The sequence below is a fragment of the Nelumbo lutea genome, chromosome 3 (assembly GCF_056320005.1).
Source record: "Nelumbo lutea isolate HS-2025 chromosome 3, American lotus-T2T, whole genome shotgun sequence".
Lineage (NCBI taxonomy): Eukaryota > Viridiplantae > Streptophyta > Magnoliopsida > Proteales > Nelumbonaceae > Nelumbo > Nelumbo lutea.
In genome coordinates, this window is record NC_142686.1 from 63,751,604 (window position 1) to 63,775,974 (window position 24,371).

The 24,371-nt window shown below is 37.6% G+C and overlaps 1 protein-coding gene across 1 annotated transcript; it reads left to right on the top strand.

Annotated features, from left to right (window-relative positions):
- The first annotated feature begins 14,534 nt into the window (after positions 1-14,534).
- On the top strand, positions 14,535-16,118 carry LOC148865324 (uncharacterized). Its single transcript, XM_088975233.1, has one exon. The coding sequence runs from the start codon at positions 14,767-14,769 to the stop codon at positions 15,940-15,942; it is 1,176 nt and encodes a 391-aa protein (XP_088831359.1). The 5' UTR covers positions 14,535-14,766; the 3' UTR covers positions 15,943-16,118.
- The last annotated feature ends 8,253 nt before the right edge of the window (positions 16,119-24,371 follow it).

A 24,371-nucleotide genomic window follows, 5' to 3' on the forward strand; every position in this document is an offset into this window, starting at 1 on the left:
TCATGAATAAAGCTTACAAAAACTGACCATATAATTATAGGTACAGATGCCCAGATGATATATCATCAGTTTTTTTGACACTGCATTTCAACATGAGTTTGAGAGTTCAATGCCAGCAAACCAAGTATTGCCAATTGATCAAGCAGATATTTAGAATTCTAGCCTTCTAGAATTTGAAAAACTCTCTAGGATAATTTCATTTCTGTTAAGTAGTCTCATATGCTTGTACTCTGTGACTCAATCTTGACGAGAAAAGTCTAAATTCAATAATTTGGTAAAAGATAGCAAATAGACTTAAAACTTCAAGAGAAGGCACCTGTTTCAATCATAAAACAGAAAGAAAATGTCATAAACTACAAAAGTGTTGATATTATGTTTGACATTGATAATATTCTTTCAATGGTATAATAGGACCATTACCCAATCATGCTCCCAGATATCTAGGGTCTTCTGATGGGAAAACTGGACTGGATATCGACCTATCTTGGCATTTCTTTTCCACCCAGTCTCAGGTTCATGTTCTTAACCTTGTCAGCCCAAGATTTTACCACTGCCCAAAGCAAAGTCCACTGTTCTATTGATAAAACTAATACAAAATCTACTTGTAACCTTAGACAGGTTCACCGATGCAAATGTTATCTACCAAAAAAAAAAAAAGAATGTTAAGCATGAGCATGAAAATTACATACAATCAACTATGCCAAGTATTTTTATTATTTGTTACAGTCAATTCCCTAAATACATTATTTATCAGTCTATTAAATAAGTCATATAGGATTATATAGAAACTAGTTTCATGTAATTTTCATATCGTCTTGGTTATACAATAAATCAATATTTTTTTTAGGCTTATGTCTCACAAAGTCTTGAGGCTGCTTATGCCTAGTAGTCGATCAAGACTACAATCAGTCTTGAATTCAAAAGAAAAGAATGAAGAAATTTCAGAAGAGAAGAAGAGAAGGAGAGAAGAGAAGAAGCACACAAAGAGATTTTGAAAAAAGAGAGAGGGTTGATGTTCACATCTGCCGACCCACTCTTAATATTTATATATGTTGACTAATTGTAAAAGGGCTGAATTGCCCTTATCGCTTACATGGCAAATAAACTAATAATAAAGCTGAAATAACAAATTGAAATAACTACTAACATTGACATAACTAACAAAAATATGCTGTCATACGAACACAGTGGGGACCACATCAGTGTTTTCTACACTCCCCCTCAAGTTGGGAATAGATATTTGTCATTCCCATCTTGCATAAGTCTGCCTCTAACTTCTTCCTTAGAACAACATTGGTGAGAAGATCTGTGAGCTGCATGCTGGAGGTGATATATGAGAGACACTTCTTGAGACGAAACCCTTTCTTTGACAAAATGTTAGTCTACTTCAATATGCTTAGTTCTGTCATGGTGTACTAGATTATAAGCAATATTAATAGCAGCCTGATTATCATGATACAACATGAAGGGCTTCTCATAAGCAATACCCAACTCCTCAAATAATGACTTCAGCCACACCATTAGCTATAGATCTATATTCAACATCATCACTAGAACGAGAAACAACACTTTGTTTCTTACTCCTCCAGGAGACAAAGTTGCCTCCTATAAAGGCACAATATTTAGAGGTAGACCTTCTATCATCAACACTCACGGCCCAATCAACATGTGTATAAACCCCTGTCTTCATGTGATCATTATTCTTGAATAATATACCTCTACCTGAAGACCTCTTCAAGTATGCTAATATTCTCTCAATTGCAAGGAGGTGAATAGTTCTAGGAGAGTGCATATATTGACTAGCAATGCTGACTGCATAACTGATGTTCGGTCGCGTGAGACAAAGATAGAGGAGTTTTCCAACTAACCGTTGGGACATAGCCTTGTCTTCAAGTGACTCTCCACCCTCTGCATTAATCTTGTGATTCTGTTCAATAGGTGTATCTGTAGGCTTAACACCCAACTTTTCAGTTTCTTCCAATAGATGTAGAACATATTTTTTTTGAGAAACAAAAATCCCATGTTTAGATCTAGCTACCTCAATACCCAAGAAGTATCGTAGCTCTCCTAGATCTTTCACCTCAAAATCTTGATGAATGAGTTGTTTAAGAGACTCAATGTCATTGTTATCATTCCTTGTCACTACAATATCATCCACATATACATCAAGCAACGTCAAGGAAGAGTCCACTCTCTTAATGAGCAATGTATGGTCTGACTGGGCCTGTACATAGCCGAATTTTTCAAGGGTTTGTTTGAATCTATCAAACCAAGCTCTGGGGAATTGCTTTAGTCCATACAATGCTTTATTCAACCGGAAAACCTTCTTTCCTGTCTCTGCATCATAAAATCCAGGAGTAATTGCATGTAGACTTCTTCCTGTAAGTCTCCATTGAGGAAGGCATTTTTAATATCTATCTGGAACAAGGGCCAAGAGTAACTGGCTGCAAGGGATAACAAAACTCTAATAGTGGTCATCTTTGCTACTGGAGCAAAAATCTCCAAGTAGTCTATACTATAAGTCTGAGTAAATCTCTTTGCAACTAACCGTGCCTTATACCTTTCAATGGAACCATCAGCATTATGTTTCATAGTAAATACCCATCTACATCCAACCGGTTTCTTCCCTTTAGACTGGTCAACTAGTTCCCAAGTATTATTCTTCAGAAGAGCATCCATTTCAACATTCATTGCATCTTTTCACTCAGGAACTGACAAGGCTTCCTGCACTGTTCTAGGGATAGGAATATCAACAATGGATGTGAGAAAGGACCTGTAAGAGGAGGACAAGAACTAGGAAATGCAGTGAGCTGTGGATGTGGTGTAACGTCGTTTGCCTTTATGGACTGCAATGGAGAGGTCAAGGTCATCCAAAGGAGGTAAGGGTGCAACAATTGAATGTATCTCAGTGGGACTTGGATTTGATAAAATGGACTATGATACTTGGATCTGGATCTGCAAAAGGAATTGGGGCTGGCTTGGACCGCTGATGACCGAAATCAACATGCCTGCATCGCTTGTGATAGACTCTCAAATCCAAATACCTTTGACAACCCTCCCTATTATATCCCTCATCACTACATGGAATAGGTAAAGGAACTTCCGATGAATTAACCCCATTCTCACTCCCACTCTCACTACTCTCCCCCTAAGGAGAAACCCTAGGGTAATAGGGTACCTCCTCAAAGAAAGTAACATCCATCGAGAAAAATCTCCTCACAGAAGTAGGTTCATAGTAGCAATAATCATTTTGAGTTTGTGCATAATTGAGAAAAATATATTTGAAGGCTTTATGATCAAATTGGGAATGATGAGATCCAAGAATCTGAACAAAGCAAGTGCAACCAAATGTTTTAAGGGAAACAATAAACAATTTTTTATCAGGGTTTAGAAGGGTAAATGGAGGCTTCATGTCAAGAACCCGTGAAGGAAGTCAATTAATGAGATACATTGCTGTAAGAGTAGCATCTCCCCAGAAACGAATAGGCACATTGGAGTTAAACATAATTCTTCTAGCCACTTCCAATATGTGCCTATTCTTCCTCTCAGCAATCCCATTCTGTTGTAGTATATAAGGACAAGTACTCTAGTGAATAATCCCATGATCAAGCAAATAAGAGGCTAATTAGTTGGTAAAGTATTCGTTCACATTATCGGATCTGAAGATTTTGATTTTGACCACAAACTAAGTTAAAATCATCTAATGAAAGATTTGGGTCAAAGTAGGAACCTCATCTCGAGAACGCATAAGGTAAACCCAAGAAAAATGGGTATAGTCATCAACAAACAACAAGAAATATCTGTAACCCCCCATAACAGTGATGTGATACGGGCCCCAAACATCGGTATGCACAATATCAAAAGAATTATTATTTCTTTTATTACTAAATGAATAAGATGTTCTACAATGCTTTGCAAGCTCATAACTCTCACATTTCAAATTGGACATCTGAACAGATGCAAATAAATTTGGAAACAAACTCTTCAAAGACCAAAAAGATAAGTGACCCAATCGATTATGCCAAAGCATAACCCGACTAACAGACTGAGAAACAAAAGACTTCCTATCTTCACGGTCGTCCCAATGTGAACTCTCTCCAAGCAAATAGATCCCATTCGTCTCACGACCAGTCCCAATCACCTTCTTTGTCTCTAAGTCCTGAAAAACACATCGGTTAGGGAAAAAAGTTACTGAACAATTATGATGTTTTGTAATACTACCGACTGAAAGAAAGTTAGTATTAAGCTTAGGAACATGTAGAATTGAAGATAAGGAAATTGTATTAGACAACTTGATGTCTCTCTTGCCAAAAATGGAAACAAAGGAACCATCAGCAATGAACACTTTATTTCTATCAGAAGATAAGTGATAGGTAGTGAACAGTGATGGCAAGTCAGTCATATGGTCAGATGCACCTGAGCCTATTACCCAACAATGTTCAGTGTTACCTGGAGCTGAAGCATGATAAGCTGAGGCCCGAGTACCTGAATGAGCATAGGCTGATGTGGGAGGAGCTGATGGCGACTGAGATGATTGAGCTGAATTCCTAACTTCCTTTTTCAACTGAGTCAGGGCAGCCCAGACAACAGCTAGGGTATCTAGAGGTGTGCCTTTTGTGCCCGATGAGGTTGTTGAATCAGTACTAATAGCCATATTAGCATTACCCCTTTTGTTCCTTAGTTTTACTAGAACTAGATGATGGTGCAACTTCCAACATGTGCCTTTAGTATGCTTAGGTTTCTTGCAATGTTCACACACTAGATCCCGCTTATTTTCCTTCTTTATATCCCTCTCCGTATCACCCCCAGACTTAGGTTTAACTGCTGCTAAGGCTGGTGGGAAGGGTTGATGCTGCATCATAACATTTTCTCCTAGTCTCTTCACTATGCACTAAGGAGTAGGCTTGAGATAAGGGCACACTGTCTCTTGTTAGTATTTGTTGTCTCACAATATCGTAGTCAGGATTCAGACCATCTAGGAATTCAAAAACCCTATTAGTTTCAACTGGCTTTCTATGATTCTATGCGTCATTTTGAATTTCCCACTCAAGTGTTTCTAGGTGGTCAATTTCATGCCATAGAGATTTCAAGGTAGAAAAGTAAATCGAGATTAGTCTCTCTCCTTGCTTAAGGTTGTTAACCTTACACTTCAATTCATAAGCCCTAGCAATATTAAGGGGTTGGGAGTAAGTCTCTTTCATGACATCCCAAATTTTCTTGGTTGTTTTTTCCCACAAATTGTTCTGATTGATATGTGGCTGCATAGAGTTGCACAGTCATGTTATAACCAAATAGTTCTCCTAAACCCATTTGGTATAAGTTTGGTCCTCCTTAGTTGGTTCTTTCACATCTCCCAACAAGTAGCTGGGTTTTCCTCCACCCCCAATGGCCATCATGACTGATTGAACCCATTCTAAGTAGTTTGATCCATCAAACTTCACAGTTGTAATTTGAAAGTCATTCTCAGATATGTTACCAGAATTGCTAGTCCCCAAAACACCTTCCCCCTGATTCTTCAACTCCATTCTTGGTCAAGAATTAATAAAAAAACTTTTAAACTACTGTAATAGAAAAAATAGTACCCAAACAATTGATAACAACCAGCTTAGGTCTTCCAAAAAACAAAGAAAATAGAATTCTGTATGAAACCAGTTCGAAATCTGATCTAAAACCAACAACAATTTTGAATTTTAGGTTTTCTCACAAAACCCTAAAGGAGAAAATACATATTTTCCAGCCGCACCTCTCAGAATAGACCAAGATGAATTTTTTCAAAGTTATTCTCAAGAAGAAACTTACTTTATGAAAGAAAATCTCTAGCCGCCACCTTTTGTCTGATGCAAAACCCTAATCTTGAGGATCTGTAGCCTTTTCTGATTCTTCCTAACTATTGGAACTCTCCCAGCCTTCTACAATCTTCTTAGTAGCAGCCACACACTACCAGTAACCTTCAAGAATCAGTCGATCCTCCTCCTTTGTTGAAAAACTTCTAAACCTAGGAGATTCTCATGTAGTCAATCTAATTAGAATAACATAAGAGCTCCTAGGTCGGCTCTGATACCAAGTAGTTGATCAAATTACAATCATTCTTGAATTCAAAAGAAAAGAATGAAGAAATTTCAGAAGAGAAGAAGAAGAGAAGGAGAGAAGAGAAGAAGCACACGAAGAGATTTTGAAAAGAGAGAGAGAGGGTTGATGTTCACATTTTCCAACCCACTCTTAATATTTATATATGTTGGCTATGTAAAAGGGCTGAATTGCCCTGATTGCTTACATGGCAAATAAACTAATAATAAAGCAGAAATAACAAACTAAAATAACTACCAACTAACACTGACATAACTAACAAAAGTATGCTGCCATGCGAACACAGTGGGGACCACATCAGTGGGATCCACATCAGTGTTCTCTACATGCCTCACCTCTCTAGATTCCTATTCTCTTTCCTCTGCCTTCAACATGTTAAATCTTGCTTATGACATGAAACCTTAAAGTTATGTTTCCTCAGTTTTCTGTTTCCCTCTTATTTTCTATCAAACCAAAACTAGATTCAAGGTACATTTCCAGTCCAATCTAGATTCTTAAACTTGTCATTTTCTGATTATTCATTAGGTTCAGGGTTAAGTTTCCAAGGCCGTTTTGTGTTAGTATAAATTTGAATGCGCTGATTTATGGTTGAACAATGTTCCTCTATGAGAAATTTAGAAAGGATATTTTTGGCATTCTCCCTCATTTTATTATTATGGGATCTTCAATTTTTTTTATACAACACTTTGTTCTATTAATCAGGAACATATATCAACAAATTGAAATTATATGGTTAAACCCAAATGGTTAGCATCAAGGATGAGTTCTGATGCTGTCTGAGTTGAGGTAGATGAGTAGTAGATAAAAGTCTTGTCAAGATGGATGAGCTGAGCTATGTTGGATGAGCTAGGTGGGAGAGGTGTGCTAGACGAGGTGGTGAGTTCGATGATTTGCAAAAGCCAAAGTTAGAGGTGCTGAGGTGGTTCCCGGGGAGGAGCACTTTGACATTGAAGTCAATAAGCAAGAGAGGGGAGGTCAATTTGGCTAAGTTGTTGAGGACAAAAGCTAGTCATAGCACGAGCAAAGTTGAAGAGCAAGAGAGGGTGAGAGAGCTAGAGAGCTAGAGTGCAGAGAGAGTTAAAGAAGTAGGATACCTTAAGTGGTGTTCCCTTAAATACTTGAGGGGAGTATTGTGGTGCTCCTCACTTTTCGGGACATGTGGCATGTGCTGGGGCGTCCTTCGTTGGGGCCTTAGGGCGGTTCCGTGCTCCCCACCATGGGAGGTCATTGAGGGTCATCATTTGTCACGTTCCTCACTCTATCTGAGGTTCTTGGTGTACTTCATGGTCGTCGTTCCTATCATGCATTGGGGCCCACCTTTATTGACATGATCCGATTGTTGGTTAAAACCTTAGCCATGTTGTCTTCTACATGGTGATTTGGTTAGGCCAGGACACAACTCCATCACCAGCCCCCCAATCCCATGGTCCAAGAGTGAGGTGTTCAGTACTAATGTGCCTGACCACGAAGCTCAGTGGTGGGTTTTGGCCTTGGTCAAATCATTCGGTTCGTGGTTACATCTGGTTTGAGCAACGATGATGGACCGTATGCAGGAAAATTGAAAATTTGAAATTTGAATAGATGGACTACAGGTCGCGCTGTTTCATCTTCTCGAGTTCACACACGTGCATGGAGTGTGGGGCTTGATTTGGATTGTTGATCAGTTTCAATTTGCTCATTGGCTGCCTCTATATAAGGTGAGGGATGAGCCATTTTCCTTTGTCATTTGAGCAAGAGTACCTTCTAGAGTTCGGTTGGTCCTCGTCATAGTCTAGTGCTTTCTAGTCCGCAATAGAGCTCATCTTCAATAAGCCATTATGCCTTCATTTTCTTTGTCTTTGTCTTCGATGTCTAATGGCTCCAACTTAGGTAGCGAGGGGAGTTTGGGATCGTCTCCACAAGAGGCAACTAAGGTCATGGTCCCCGAGACTAACACCAATGAGGCCTAGGTTGAGGTGAACCTAGTTGAGGTAGAGCTTGAGGTTCGAGAGGAGTTAGATGAAGACTTTGTTCCAACCAAGGTGCATGAATAGATCGAGGCCAAGGTCGAGATATTAGATGAGGAACCCAAAGTCCCAACTCTGGTTTTGGAATGCTTTGGCCACATTCCTTGCTCACTGTATAAGGATGACATGAAGAGGATCATGGAGGTGTATTGCATCCCTCCAGAGTATGAGCTTAGGTGTTCAAAGAGAGGAGAGAGGGCAGATTTGCCTTGGTCAGGTGAGCTCTATGTGTATGAGGGCAACTTAGTCGTTGGCCTTAGATTCCCCTTGGATCCAAGGTTGGTTTTTGTGCTAAGGTGGCACAAGGTTTTGTTCCGTCCAATTGTTGACGAACTCCTTTAGGTGCTTGGTTAGGCTCCTTTGCTTTTGTAGCATTCATGGTCTTCGGATGACCTTCTCGATCTTCAACACAGTTCACCTCAAGAAGAACCAATAAGCTATTACTACTTGGTTGGGCCAAACGTGAAGGTGCTCATCAAGGCTATCTCTTTTGTCCATTATTGGGAGGATGATTTTCTTTGTGAAATGTAAGGATAGTTGTCATTAGGGACCGAGTTGACCACCCTGAGAACCAAGGTGAAGGTGCCCAAACTAGAGACTGTCTAAGGAGAACAATGTAATGCTGGCATGGATAGAGATTGGGATGGATATAAAGTTGTACACCTCCTCGGCCATGTTGATCTAAGCTAGGTTGATGTTGGCTTTGGTTGGTCAGTTACCAAATTGTTAAGACTTAGAATTTGCTGCTTTCTTTTCTTCCAAGTATTGACTTTGGTTTGTACTGTGTAGAGGTTGAGATGGACCCCAATGAGGAGCGACAAATGTTGCGCTTCTGGCGAAGAAGAGGGCTCTTGTAACAGATGTTGCCCTTGTCATATGGCGAGCTGAGGATCCTACACAAAGACCTCCAAAGAAGTTGAGGACAACCACAAACAAGGTCGTTGTGGTGGACCCTAAGGTGTAGAGGTCGATGGGCTGGAGCCGCCAATAGGTGACATCGAGGAGATCGGAGGGCTAGACCTTGAGGTAGTCGAAGGATGATATCTATTGTCCAGTGTGGAACATCCATTGTCGGAACATAGTTAGACCATTCATGAGGCCATTATGGTAATTTCTTCCATGATTTTGATTTTTTGACAAGTTGTAGAGCTTGGATCCATATTGACTGTGTATATCTTGTAAAGTGTCTATGTGGTGAATAGACTGCATGGCTTGTAGAAGCACATGGAGAAGATGGAGGGCATTGAGGTAGCAATGAAGGCCGAGCTAGAGGCCATGGCAGCTCTCAAAGCTAAGGAGGAGGTATGGAAATTGACTTTCCGAGTGCATGAGTTGAGGAAAACTCTTCTTTGTAAAGAACGTCATGGACAAGGCAGAGAGAGGGTGAGCCAAGCCAAGGAGGAGGTCGTGGCCAAGTTCAAGGCCACCAATGAGTACAAGACAATCTTGGGTGATTTCAGTGTTGACTTCTATAAATTCAGCTTCAACCATTGCAATAAAAGGTGCATGATGCTCTTCTTTGAGATAATCGAGTCTGTGTAGGAGAGTTGACCTCTATCAGGATCACTACCTCACTCCCAAATGCAAGGTTGAAGGAGGTTTCTTCAGTATATGTTCTTACTATTGTATGGTGTGCCTAGAGGACACTAGGCAATTCCTCAACCCATCTTCCTTTAGCTCTGTCCTAGCATGTCTTTAGTTTGTGCAGGTGTCAATCTTCCCGTTCGTGAGAGAACACCAAAGGTTTTAGGGGTGTCTAATGTGATGATCGACCCAAAGGTTCATGAGAGAACACAAAGGAGCCCTAGAAAGGCTAAAGGATAAATGGCCCATGAATGCACAACAGAGAGAGAGCTAGGAGGATACAAATAGTAGTTATCTTGGCAATTAGAGCAAATGTCTCTTCATAGTCGATGCCGTATTCCTAGGTGTAACCCTGAGAAAGAAGACGAGCTTTGTACCAGTCCAATGAATCATCAGACTTTAACTTGACGGTGTAAATCCAATGACTTTCAATGACTAAAGCATATGAGGGTGGAACCACCAAATCCCAAGTGTCATTTTCATGTAAGGCATGAATTTCTACATCCATGGCTTCTCTCCAATGAGGATTGGTAATGGCCTACTGATAGAAACAGGGAATATCTATGACAGATAACACAACAGACAAGGAATTATGGTTTGAAGGAAAACCATAATGGTTTGGAGGTCTAGAAATATGAGAGGAAGGATGAAGAGATGTGGTATGAATAGAAACAAAATCTGAAGGAACATCACTTACATGAGCATTAATGGAGGGATGATATAGGTTGGGAGGAAGTGGGTTGAAGGCATAGGATCTGGGGCACGTAACCTTTTGTGAGAGAAGACAAGAAATCTTTCACACCAGCTAGAGGAAAAACATCCTTTGAGTCAAAATACAAAATAGAGGCAGATGGAGCAGATAATCTGGCAACAACAACAAAAATGGTGATATGATTTACCCTTAAGTTATAAAATTAAATGTATAATCTCCTAAATTGTCTATTATAAAATAAGTTATAATGATCAAATTAGTCATTAAAATAAATAGATTTATAATAAAATATTTAATATTAATTAAGTTATAATGACCAAATTATCCATTAATTACAAAATAAAAATAGTATTTTTAACTAGTTAATCTATTAAATCACTGGATTCCTTAGTTGTAGTTAAAGCACGTCTAGCTAAACTTATCTAGAAATTAAGATTTATTAAAATTCCTTCAAATTGTCAACTAAATGGTAGTTAGCTAAACTTCCATAAACTGTAGAGGTACCATATTAAGTTTTCTTTCGAATTTTCCTTTTTTAAGGTGCAAAAAGCAATCTTGGCTTTTGGGGAGGGCAGTCAAAGTCTAGGCTGGGCTAGGGGAGCAATGGGCTGGGGATGTCAAGGTCTAAGCTGGCTCAACCATAAAAGTCAAATATATTTCTTGTAACATATTACATACACCAAGCTAATCTATCTTTGCTATTATAAAGCGGCTATTTGCTTAGTTTTGGTGCAGGTTATACAAATTAAATTTGATCATAAATGTCAACTTATATCTTTATCTTTTACATGCACATATGCATAACACATGTAAGTAAAGTAGATACTTATCTTAAATATGATTAAATAATAAATTTATATTTACCCTTTACTTACATGCATAAAAAGGAAATGGATAGGGATGACAGTACAAGGGAATGAGAAAGATAGAAGGGGATGAAAGAAAACAGACAAGGCAAAGAAACTTGCACAGTAAACCAGAAAGAGATAGAAGAAACTTTTACAGGTCAAGTGCAAGAAAAAGTCAGGTCAAATGGAATGATTTAAAGAGAGGGTATGGGAGTTAATACTTCAAATATAAGATTTAATGAGAGGAAATTAAACGAGACAAAAAAAAATTCAAAATATATTTTTCACCTTCACAATTAGAGAAGGACTAAGTTAAAAAATAGGAATATTTCACAAGCTCTTTCATATTCTTAATAGTAGTATATATATATAGTACAAATGAAGTGATGCTGAAGCAAAAACAAACCAGAATTTTTACTCTTTTCATTTGCACTATGCAAATGAACTTGCATTACAGACAAACAGAAATTAACTATAATCCATGGTTTTCAAAATCGGACCGGAAAAGCCTGGAAACGGTCACTTGACCGGTTCTGTTTTACCCCAGAACCATCATTTTAGGCAAAAACCGTTGATTTGATCAACAAACCATTGACCTGGGCGGTCAAACCGTTCGAACCGTCCAACAGTTTTTGGCCTTTTTTTTTTTGTTAGAACGGGCCATCCATCTGGTTCGAATGGTTAGACCGGGAACGGGACCCTGAACGGTTTGCTGTCCGATTCTGTTTTAAAAATCTTTTTGTAATCAAAACTTTTGGTTTGAAAATATGAGGTGAGAATATCCATGTGTACGACATCTTTTCTTTTCTCTTCTTTATCCTATAGGGTTAAGGCTGCGTTTGTCTCTTTAAATTTTTTTCAGTCTGAAATGTGGCAGTTATAACTTTGGTTACTTTTACAGTGAAACTTTGTTTTCCGTCCCCTCTAATACTTTTCAAGCAAATGGTAAGGAAAACAAAATTTTCATTTGACAATGGAAGCAAATATAGATCAAATATTTTATCCTGAAATATTTTACCTCCATATACCGATTCAATGTCTTTCGTTGACATCCAAGGAATTTATTAAAAAGAAACAGAAATTCGGGCTTGCAGGCCCAATGCCCATCTGGGCTTTTTATCTTGATGGGTCCCCATGGGTATTACATAATTCCCTGCCTATCAACAGAGCCCATCAAGAAGGAATGTTAAAAGAAGATGGGGTTGACTAAAACCATTATACACTTTTTTTCTTCAGGACAGAACTAATCTTTTAAAGGGAAAATAGACCATTAACAACGCTGACCCCATGAAGTAGAAATCCACTAACTTTGTTCTAATCAACGAGACAAGGACAAGGAGGGCATTTTTGTCATTCAGTGGAGGGGTACCCTATTAGGGCATTCTACCCATCTCAATAAAATAAAGTGAGTGAGAAATAGTTGTTGATAAAGGGGAAGGGGAGAGAGAGAACAGAAGAGAAAATTTGTCCTTATTCCCATAATATCCTTACAGCCGAACCCTGGATGTAACAAGGTAACGAACAACAAAACACATGGTCCCCTCGTTAGGTGAAAAAGAGAGACCAAAAGAAATGCATGGATGGGGGTGCATTCAGGTGGCCATGAATGATCCTCCATGTGAATATCCACCATACCGCCTAAACCCTAATCCGCACTCACACCTTCTGTTGTCTTCCCATCCAATTTAGGTCCAAATTACCCATATGATTATAGTCTAATTACAATAACACCCTTGCCTGTGTCAATAGCCTTTCATTATATCCTTACGGAGAGGGTAGCTTTTGATGTATTACTCATCTAGCACCCTTTTCCTAAAATCGTGTTAGAAGGGAATCCAATGGTGAAGGAGTGCAGGAATATATCCTCATCATATTATTTTATAGGATAATAATTTTACATACTCAACCAATACATCAAAACCCTTAGGCTTAGTTTTGTTGAATTTCAGTTATTTTTGCATTAGATTTGTTTGTCCTATTTATTTATTTGATTTGTCTTCATTGAATAGGGGTAGGAGGAGGAGGATTATTGGTTTTAGAATGAGGCTGAAAGCAAGATGATGTGGTCTACACTTATATGAGAAAAAATTGAGGTGGGTGGAAGATTGTGCAAATTTTGTACCAATTTTTTGGATGCAAAATTTGTACTGCCAATGAGTGTAAATGAACAAAAAATACAAAGGTTGTATTAATTAGGTAGGATTCCAAATAATAGTTGCAAACAAACAGATGAGAAGCTGAATTGGGTGCAAAAGTTGTATCCAATTTAGGTTTGCATCGTAAATAAACAAAGCTACCACACCCACCCACATGAGATGGCAGTCACACATGAGAGAACATCTCATGCTTTTACATGTTATTATGCATGGGGAGATGTTCCCAATGCACGGAGGTAGTGTTTTATGGGTAGGAGATCCACAGTCGCACAAAGTGGCAGTTCTGAGGCCTGGATCTATGAGTTCAAATCAGCCTCCCACAAGATTGCCCCCCATAACGTCCCACAGCACATCTTCACCGTGTATTGAGAACATCTCCCGATGATGACATCATCATTTCTGAGGTTATCATTAGGAGATGTTCCTAATACACGGCAGGGATGTACTGTGGGACGTTGTGGGGGGCAATCTTGAGGGGGGCTGATTTAGTCTCTGGATCTATATTCTCACACTTGACAAACCAAGATTTTACCATTACACCGAGTAATGGCTCTCACTCTAAGTGATGGCCGTTGATTGTGGAACTAATGATAATATTCCATCCAATAATAAATTCATGGGCCTCATTGTTAAAGAAGCAGGTCCTATATATTTTAGGGAGAATGACCAATCATCCCAGATCAGAATTTTATAGCTTCATAGTACAGGGGGAATGCATCCTGACTGTGAATTAATGCCAAATTCACAGCCCAAATGTGGTTTATTGGGGAAAGGACTAGTAGTAGGGGGGGGCTGGAATTCAGAATTCTGCTTTGGATGTATCCGTACTTCGTATATTTTATTACTGGGGTAGAACAGCCATCCCATTCAGCTAAACCTTGCTCCTTAATTTGGCGGCAGGTAGCTCTTTCCCCCTTCAATGGCTTTTGCTGTTTATAACCTTTATAGTAATTTGAACCTGGGATGTGGGATGGGATCTGATACCAATTATTACGTATTTGACCCAAGAAGATACTATGGGGAATGTGGTTGAAATATTACAATGAAATGTCTCATATGTGGAAGGATTTGTGGTCTGTAAATGGACATTTTGGTAATTTGGTCCCTACAAAGGAACCATTATTGATGGCTTGGAAGGACGTTTCTAAAGCTGTTGCTTCACCCGTGTGTTGGTTACTTTGTTTTCTTCTTACTCTCCTTTATTCATCACTCCCCTTTCACTGGTCCAATCACGCCCTTCTCTTCTTTCTCGTTTTTCCTACAGCAAAACAAAAGCCATTCTTCTTTTCTTCATCACAGTCTCCATTTTCATTTCCATCTCATTCTGTTTTCTCTCCATCCCTGTCTCTATTTCTCACCCGAAGAGAGAAGAAATGTCTGAATTCTGTTTCTTCAACACTATTAACACCAATTTCTATAGCCTTCTCCTTTCTGACTTTATCTTCTTTTGTTCCATCATACTCTCTCACCCACTATATTTCTCTTACTTGATGTTCTTCTCCCCATATCTTGTAAGACTTGTCTCATTTCTTTCTCCCCTCTTCATGACAACCTCTCTCCTCCTCCTGGCTTTCCTCACCATCTCTTCTGGACTTCCCACCCAAGATTTTGCTCCTGATGTCTCAGGCTCTAAGGTGGGGTTCTGCATCAGTTCATTTCATAAAGTTCTAGATGCATTGCGGTCGCAGCTTGACAATGATGTCGCTGAATTTTGCCTTTTCGAAGAGCTTGAAGCATGTGCTGTAGTTTTTGATACAACTTGTTTGGACATAGAAGAACATCTGGCTGGAAATTCACAAACCAGGTACAAAGAGAATTGTCCACAAACTGATGAAACTCAAGTAGTCGATTGTTCAGATCATCAAGGTGGTTCAAGTGTGTCTGAAGTGCTAGATTACAATGTAGAAGAAAATCCACTCCAAATTACTAGGCAGAAATTGGAAGGAATTAGCCAGAAAGGCCTCTTAGAAGAGACTTCTTATAAAGAAGATACGGAAGTTCAGCCACTGGATACAGTGCTCAACAAGGTTAGAGAATGCCAAATGAAGCTGCAAATTGGTACTGGATCTGAGGCACAGAGTTACATGGGAACCGAAAACCCACTCAATGTAAGTTCAGACAATGCTGGAGAGAATACTTCACAAGAGCTTAATGGTCCTCTGGTTCCAAATCTTGGGAGCTTTGGGTTAATGAGGAAAGAAAAGGAATGGAAGAGGACATTAGCATACAAGCTTTATGAAGAAAGACAGAATGTTGATAAAGAGGAAGGGATGGATTTACTATGGGAGGCTTATGAAGCTGAATCAGGCAAGGTTAAGGTGGAAAACAGAGACAAAGAGAAGGAAAAGGAAAAGAAGACAAAGAATTGCGGAGTTGAGTACGATGAGGATGAAGAAACAGCTGAACGATTGTGTTGCCTACAAGCTTTGAGGTTCTCAACAGGGAAGATGAATTTGGGAATGGGGAGGTCTAATCTTGTTAGACTATCCAAGGCCTTGAAAGGGATTGGATGGCTTCACCGTGTGAGTCGGCATGGTAAGAAGGGGTAAAACCAGACTACATTTCTTCTTCTGTTGCTGCTGCTGCTGCTTTCTTTCTTTTTTTGCATGGAAAATCTCTGTACTTTTGAAGAAATTACAAGTAAATTTTTTATTTCATGTTTAGCTCAAGGGTAACAATTCTGTCATATATATCTTCCTACGTCATCAATTACATTTTCCACTTACTCCTTTTCTCTGAATCAGCCAATTAAATTTTCAGCTCAAACGTTGCATTTTGTGGATCAAGGGAACAGCTTAAGAGTCTCAACTGAATGAATTTTGCTTTGTATTTTAATGGATAAAATAATTTAAAGGGTATGATAATCAACCCTAGGCTAAACTCTTTAATAACTTAGTTCACTAAAACATAAAGCAATAAGCCATTCAGTTCAGCCACTTCAAGGGTTATCAAAGTACAACCGACTAAAAAAGAGAGCATTAAAGAATGACCCAGTTCTCAATGCCAGTTCTGAGTAAGGATCTTCATCTCCATGGGTATGAACTTTGAATTCATGAAGGAGGGGCTGCAGACCGCAAGAGCGTGCTATCTCAATTCCACACACAAACATACACCCTAGAAAAGAATGGAAAATAAAAATACATTATTAAGACTTTGTTTAAAGAAAAACCAAAACAATAAAAAAAAAAATGTCGGTGGGCTTCATGATTTGTGCTGAAATCCCAATTTGGTTTTGTGGATATTTTGGCTTGAGATTATTAGTGTTTCTAAAAGGTATTTTGGGCTCGGACAATCCTTTGAATTTTGGGAAAAGGCCATTTTTGACAGGCGAAGTTTAAAAAGGCAATGTTTATCTTCAATCTATAGTCAAAAAGCTATTTTCAAACGAAAACGAACTGTGTTAGAGATGAGTCCGGATGGGCTACACATCTACATGTTACAATGCGGGGCGGGTTGCACTTCCATCCGCATTGTAACACGTAGATTACAAATGGATTATTATTGTCCTAATAAAGAAATTTATGTAATATTAATCAGACCGTATTAACTAATATAAAGAAATACAAATGAATTAGTGTGTACTGTAATAAATTCAAACGGTATTATACTGTATTACTCAACGTAAAGCCAAGTTAAAAAAAAGTTAATACACCAACTCGATATAATTTTGTAATCCACTTATAACATAAGTCTTAGGCTCATTAGTTAAATTGTTTATGGTCCGTTTGGTTCATAGATGGAATTGGTTTCGGAATTGGATTTAGAACGGTCTATTCCTATGATTCATTTAGACCTATCAGATGGGTCGTGTTGGGCCAGCACAACACGACCTATGTGTGGCCTGCACAAAGTGTGGGCCATGTTGTGCCAGCCCACGCGACATTCCGGGCTATGCCTCCCTCCCTTGGGATAATTTGGGGGTCAACCCGGCATGGCCCACAGCCTGAGCTTGCATGGGCCCATGCCGTGTCGTGGGTCGGGCTGGTCCATGGGCCAAGCCTTGGGTCAGGCCAGGCCATGGACCAGGCCAAGCTATAAGAGGTCCATTTTAAAAAAATTGAAAAAAATGTTTTAATTTTTATTTTATATGATTTTTGACGTATACAATTGTTTTTATATATATATAATAATTAAATAAAATAGTATAATAAAATTTTAAACAAAATTATATATATTATATATAAATATATAAATATATAATATATATGGGCCATTTTGGGCCGTGTCGACACGACCTACTCAGTCATGCTGTGTCGTGTTGGCCCATGGACCTAAAACTCCAAGCCCGGCACAACCCATTCCATCATGTCGTGCTTGTCACGACCTGTGTATTATCATGCCAGGTCATAGGTGGCACGAATCGATTTACAGCTCTATGTTTGTTTGGTTTAGATAGGAATTGGAATCCTGCGTGCCAACATGATCCATTCCATCTGCCCACGTATTGTCGTGTGAGGTCGTACACCGGAGATAATAAAATAATATAACATTTTCTAATGTGCCATTTGTTTAAGTCAAAAAGTTATACATGGGTCCCACATAAAATTCCCATCATTTTATATGTGATCAAGAATAAAAACAAAAATAATTATTTGTATTTCGTAATAGGGATAAATGGACTCCAATCCACCTCAAAAATCTGAAATTGCAATCCCTCCTACTCTACTAGTAGCCCCCCTGTAAACTGCATCTTACCCGTGAATTTGACATTAATCCATTGGCATTGGCAGGATTCATTTGACCTATACGGCGGGGATTAGATTTTTGAGTTGGACTCAACTATAGAAACCCCTTAATAATAATGTGCCATTTGTTTAAGTAAAAAAAATTATACATGGGTCCCACATAAAATTCTCATCACTCATATGTGATCAAGAATAAAATCAAAATAATTATTTGTATTTAATAATTAATTATTAATAAAACAAAAAAAAAATCTAACTCTTTCAACTTAAGTAATTTCAAGGAAAAATATAGGTGGATCCTACTTAAAATTTCTAGTTATTCACATATGATCAAGAATAAAACCAAACTAATTATTTTCTATTTAAAAATTAATTAATAATAAATTATTTTTATTTAATAATTAATTATCAACAAAATAAAGAGTTATTAATAAAACAAAAAGTAATCTGGCTCTTTCAACTTAAGTAATTTCAAGGAAGAAAAACAAGTTAATTCCACTTAAAGTTTACCTTATTCACATCTAACCAAGAATAAAAACAAAATAATTATTTTTATTTAAAAATTAATTAATAATAAATTATTAATAAAATAGAAAAATAATTTGGCTCTTTTAGCTTAAATAATTTATAGGGGAAAAAAAAGTGAGAATTTTGTGTGAGACCCACATCAACGGGCATTATTATTTTATTATTTATCTAATGTACTCGTCAACATCTTTAATGCCATTTGATTTTGTCTTAAAATGGCCTTTTCACCATTCAAGGGTCAAAAATCATTTTTAAAAGCTATTATTATCAAAAATACAAAACATTTAAAGGAAAAAATTTATCCAAACAGACCTTACTTATTACCAAAGTCATCTAGGGTACAGTGCCATGTACAATGACGGTCTTGTCTTAACAGAAACCGCACGTTCCTTTGGAGTGCATGATACGCATACGGCCTGCCTCGTCTTTTTTGTGATCCCTACTGTCATGCTCTTTTTGTTTGTCTAAGTTGCTCCATTATTTAAGCATTGACAATAGAATAACAGCATTTCAACGAAGGTTTTTAAAACCGGACCGGAAGGATCCGATTGTCTGGTCTGAATGTCCTGTTTTAATAAAAAAAATAAATAAAAAACATAAAAATGGTCAAAAATCATTCTTGGATTTAATAGTTCAACTGTCTTAGTCAGCAATTTATTGATCAAATCAATGGTTTTTGGTTAAAAAACGGTTTTGGGATAAAATGGAACCGGTCAAGTAACTGGTTTCCATGGTCTGATTTTGAAAACATTGGTTTTTAGGGGGCATTCTTTTTTCAGATTTTGAGGATGGGAAAGTTGGTCAATGGAATTTTGGTTTCTCCCATTGATCAAGAATCTCATATTCTTTTTTCAAATTTATGTGGAGACCGGGAAAAGTTTATTTTCCTGGATATCACTTATCCGAGTAAACTCTTAAGTGGATAAATAACTTTCCCACTTAGGGGGAAATCGTCAACACTTGAATGAAACAAAAAATGCCCCTTTTAATAATAATTTTTTATGGATAAAATGATCATTGTCTTATTTATATGAGAAATAAAAGAACATGGGTAAATGTAGTGTTTTTTAGAAAAAACTTACCCATATAACTACATTTACCTGAATAAATAATTTACCGAAAAACGAATGTGGCCTTGAGGTAACATACAGAAATAAAACATTTGAAATAATAGCGGTTGACTCAATAACCCAGATGTTCACTTATGGTGAGTGGGCTTACCTGCAAGCTCTGCCCCAAACCCCGATTCCCCATCTAATGTATATATAGTATGTAATAATACTAAAAAGGAAATAATAGCTTTCAGCAGACAACAAAAACTAATGAGGTTAAGCTTCTTGCCTCACACCTACAAGAAACAAGATGTCTCAGGCCTTTGATCTTATCAAGCTGATGCAAGCATCCATAAACCATAACCATCCAGAGTAATGTTCTTTTCCAATAATGGGTGAAAACATAGTGCAAACACTAAGAGGACAATTTGATAACACCAAAAGTGGCTGAGCTGAGGGTTTGTTTGGTTTGAAGTTGAAATCAGAAATGAAATCAGATTTCAAATCCTTTGGAATCAGAATTGGAATTGGAATAAGCTGGAATGAGATTTCATTCCCAAAAAAGAGAAAATGACAAAAGAACAATCATTCTCTTAAATAGAAGAATACCATTCCAATAGGAATAAAAATGAAATTCTGATTCTGCTCAACCAAAGAGTTGGACCCATTCCAATTTGGATTCCAAACCCTATTAACCACATTCCCATGAACCAAATGGGCCATGAATGTCTATACCTATGGCCTCATGGTTGAAGTTGATGTTGGATCAGTTACTACACCCATGACTATTTTATTATATAATAATTATTATTTTATCCACTAAAAGATAAATCCGTAAGTCATTTAGCTCAGTCACTTCTGTCATTGTCAAATGGTCCTAACTGTAATTGTAGTATGATCTCTTTCTTCTTTTACTTCAAAATTTTGGGAACTTCTGAAACTGGAATATTGCAACACATCACCACAACCAGTATCCCATATGAATCCTCTTTCTCATAAGAAGCAGACCTCAATTCAAGATATCTTATGTCAGAATACAAACTGATGTCTGAAAGCAAATTTTGTGGATCCTCAAGTATCTTACTAGAAAACATTATTTTTCTTGTTTCTGAACAAGCAAGTATCATGCTCATTTATATCGTCATTTTACTTACAGAGTTCAATTGGAAGGGCAAAATACTTTCAAAGAAATCAAATGGCTATATTGACAGGTATGGATTTCATTATCTCTTCTGTTTCCTCTTCACAATAATGAAAGTGAGATGGCCAGAAGCCATGTTTGGGCTCTGTTTGGTTTGCAGGAATAGGGGTCCGGAATCGGAATCAAAATCGGAATGGGCTTATTCCGATTTCAACTGTTTGGTTAGACGGAATCAGAATCCCATTCCCATTCATGTTGGAATGACATTTCTTATTTGAAGGAATGGTCATTCTTTGCCTTTTCCTTAGGAATGAAATATCATTCCTACTGATTCTAATTTTCATTCCCATTTCTGTCTGAATCAAACGCACCATGGGAATAGACCATTTCAATTCCAATTTCGACTACAAACCAAACAAACCCTTAAGTTATCAATGCTATCATTCTAACTTTGGAAGTTGGTGTGTTTGCATTTCTAGGCCTTTCTCTTTAGTTATTGGAATTTCTATTTAGGATGTGTGGTTAGGTGTTTTGAATGCTATTCATGTTGCTAATTAATATTTGATTTCTCTTCTCATGAGTTGGTTAGGCTTGAAACTTGACTCTTTTAGGACGGTAGCATATATATCTCTGTCGTCTGGTTCATATCATGTTTTCGCTGTCTCGTGTATTGCTAGTCCAAAAGAAGAAAGTCGATATTCTGGCTCTCTTTACCTTACATTGACTAAAAATTATTTGTTTTTCATCTATGCCTATTTAAAATCTTCCATGTGGGCCCCACCTATTCGACATGGAAGAGAGGTGTCTAATCCTTTTCCTCTTTCATTCTATAAGACCTGCTTTAACATCATCCAAACTTATAATAAATGCCTCACCTTGCTACCAGAAATCCTAGAGAAAGATATTGAAGAATGCAAACCCTAATGTGCTCATCTTTATCTTGTTGAAGTAATTCTTGTTAGACAGTGTATGTCCATAGCTCCAATCAGATTGATGTACAAATACATTTATTGTAAATGAGTAAAAGTACATTATTATTTTATGTTGATATTGGTATGTTTTTATGAAATTATCCCTTAAACTGGACACTTATGAGACTCATATTAGTTTAGAATATTCCCAGTTGTTGGATAGACTTGGGGAGTTTATCTTGCCAAGACTGATACTGATGTGCTATCAAAGAAGTTGGGACAGTTTGTCTCAACTGCTAGGGTTAGACCCAAAGCACATGCAGCGTATGTTTGGTTGAAACACAAAACCCGAATCATTTTTCAGTTATGCCTTGGACCTTGGGGATTGATGGGCAAAACTGAAAAGTTACACATAACCCCTAGACTTGATTATGATACTACACTAGGTGTTAGATTGTATTATCTTTGATATGCCAATCAGTGAGATCTATTGAGGGTCAAAACTTGGGTATGTTGGGGCAATCTAAGAATTCATCTGAGTGGGTGATCATAGTGATAGGATCGACCCTCTTATCATACAAAGTGAATGATAGGGCTTACACTCTCTCTAATGGAAACCTAAACTATCAGTAGTGGATTTCAACTGTGTTTGAGATTTTGTTTTGCAATATATATTTATATGATATATATTAATGTTTTATGAAAAATATTTATAAAAAGGTTTTAATTCTCGGGATCAATCCGAGCAGAGAGTGTCATTGCACATTGCAACCATGGGAGAGGTCCTTCCCTGTCGAGCAGTGCTTGATCATTATGGGCAGAGAGGTTAAGTGTAAGAAACCATTATAGGGCTGATTACCTGATGGGTTTTATCTTATTTAAGTTCATTATCCTTGAGTTTTCATAGGATGGCTGAATTCAAGATCATTTAAGTGTAAATGTTGGGACCATTTTGAGCCTATAGTGATGTGCTCAGGGCTTCATTGTGTTTAGTAGTGAATTCGGCCAAGCTTTTTTCACAAAGGTTGGGCCGATCTCATATGGACTTATGTGAGGTCATTGTAGGGTCCCACGCCATACAAATCAAGCCTAAATTGGCCATGCAACACCCTTGGGTCGTGAGCCTTATAGCTGATAGGCCTAAGGGCCATAATTAATATGATAAATTAAGCTGTCACATAAAGCTTAAGTTGTCATGTGACATGGGGCAAATCTGGGTTTGGAATTGGGTATGAAGCACCCATCCTCTTAAGAGGATAAGGCTTATTTCTTAAGAGTCCTGATCCAAATTAGATTTGGATAATCTCCCAATTTGATTAGGAGAAATGCTTCATAAAGAGATAAAAGAAGAAGAGGGAAAATTATACTAAGACACCTCTCTATTTTGTTCTCTCTTCTTCTTTTAGTCTCCCAAGAAACCTTAGTTCTACTACAGTTATTTTGAGACTAATAGAGATCAGTTTCGTTGAAAATTGCGTTGCTGAACTGGCTTCAAGAATACAGTGTGCCATCTTCAGTGGAGGTTGGTTTTAAGATTGATTTGGGCGTGAACTTTCACCTTGGGATCTGTGTTTTTGGTATCCATATCAGGTGTACATCTCCCTCTTTGGTTGGTTTCAAATCTGGTTTGGTTCAGTGCAAGACCGACCTTGAAAAATGCATTTTTTTTTAAACATAGGGAATTTGATTCCTAGAAGAATTAGGAAATTTTTGAAAATTTGCCCAACCATCTAGCATGGTTTGGCCATCTATATGATAGATCATAACCCTTCCTTCAGTTGTATCAGAGCAATAGGTTTATCCCTTGGACTGAATCAAATTAGATTTGAACCAAAACTCAAATCGGCAAGAACTAGTCTAGTCGATTTGAGCAGTTAGCAGAAAACTCTAAGAAATAAGTTCTTAGAGTGGGTGAATGATATGAAATTTTGATGAATATATTCTGATATTTATAGAATTGTTCTATTATGGATTCTTGAAATCTTGGGCTGAAAATGTGATGGAGATCGAAATCTTGTTGGTGGCAAGTTTTGTGTACACTGAATTCATTAATTTGATTATGTGGCCTATAATTAATTTTTTTTTTCTTTTCTAGAAAGAATGAATTAGGTTTTTCTAACATAAGTAATAGAAATTAGGGTATTTTTTTTTACATCAAAGAAATCACTAGAGATTGCGGAGAAGACAGAGTTTGCAGATGGAGATCGATCTACAGATTGCAATTTTGTAGGGATGCAGTTTTTGCCCAGATTGGATTCAGACCATCACACTATTAGCTTTAGTCATTTATTTTTGATTATTTGTTGTTTTGATTGTGAATCATAACTGATAATTTCAGATCATTACCTATGTGAATTGATGCATGTTTTGGACACCAAACCTTAGATAGATTTGACCTAGTTTTGGTCCAATCTTGTTGGGCCGAACCTATGGTTCTTTGGGGTCTGACCACAGCCCCTTGGATCATGGTTTAAGTGGCCCAAAATTGGTTTTAGGCCAGGGGTTTGATGGCCCATTGCATGGACCAATTCGGCCCATACTTGAAAACCCCTTTTATGATAGATTAAAGAAAGACTAGCTTATTTCAACATTGATTACTATATGGACTGAACTATTTTTTGTAGTTTAGCCCATATACCAAGACAAAATTATTAGATAATT

Excerpts from the sequence above, each read along its gene's own strand:
- LOC148865324 (XM_088975233.1), top strand. The coding sequence starts at position 14,767 with ATGTCTGAATTCTGTTTCTTCAACACTATTAACACCAATTTCTATAGC.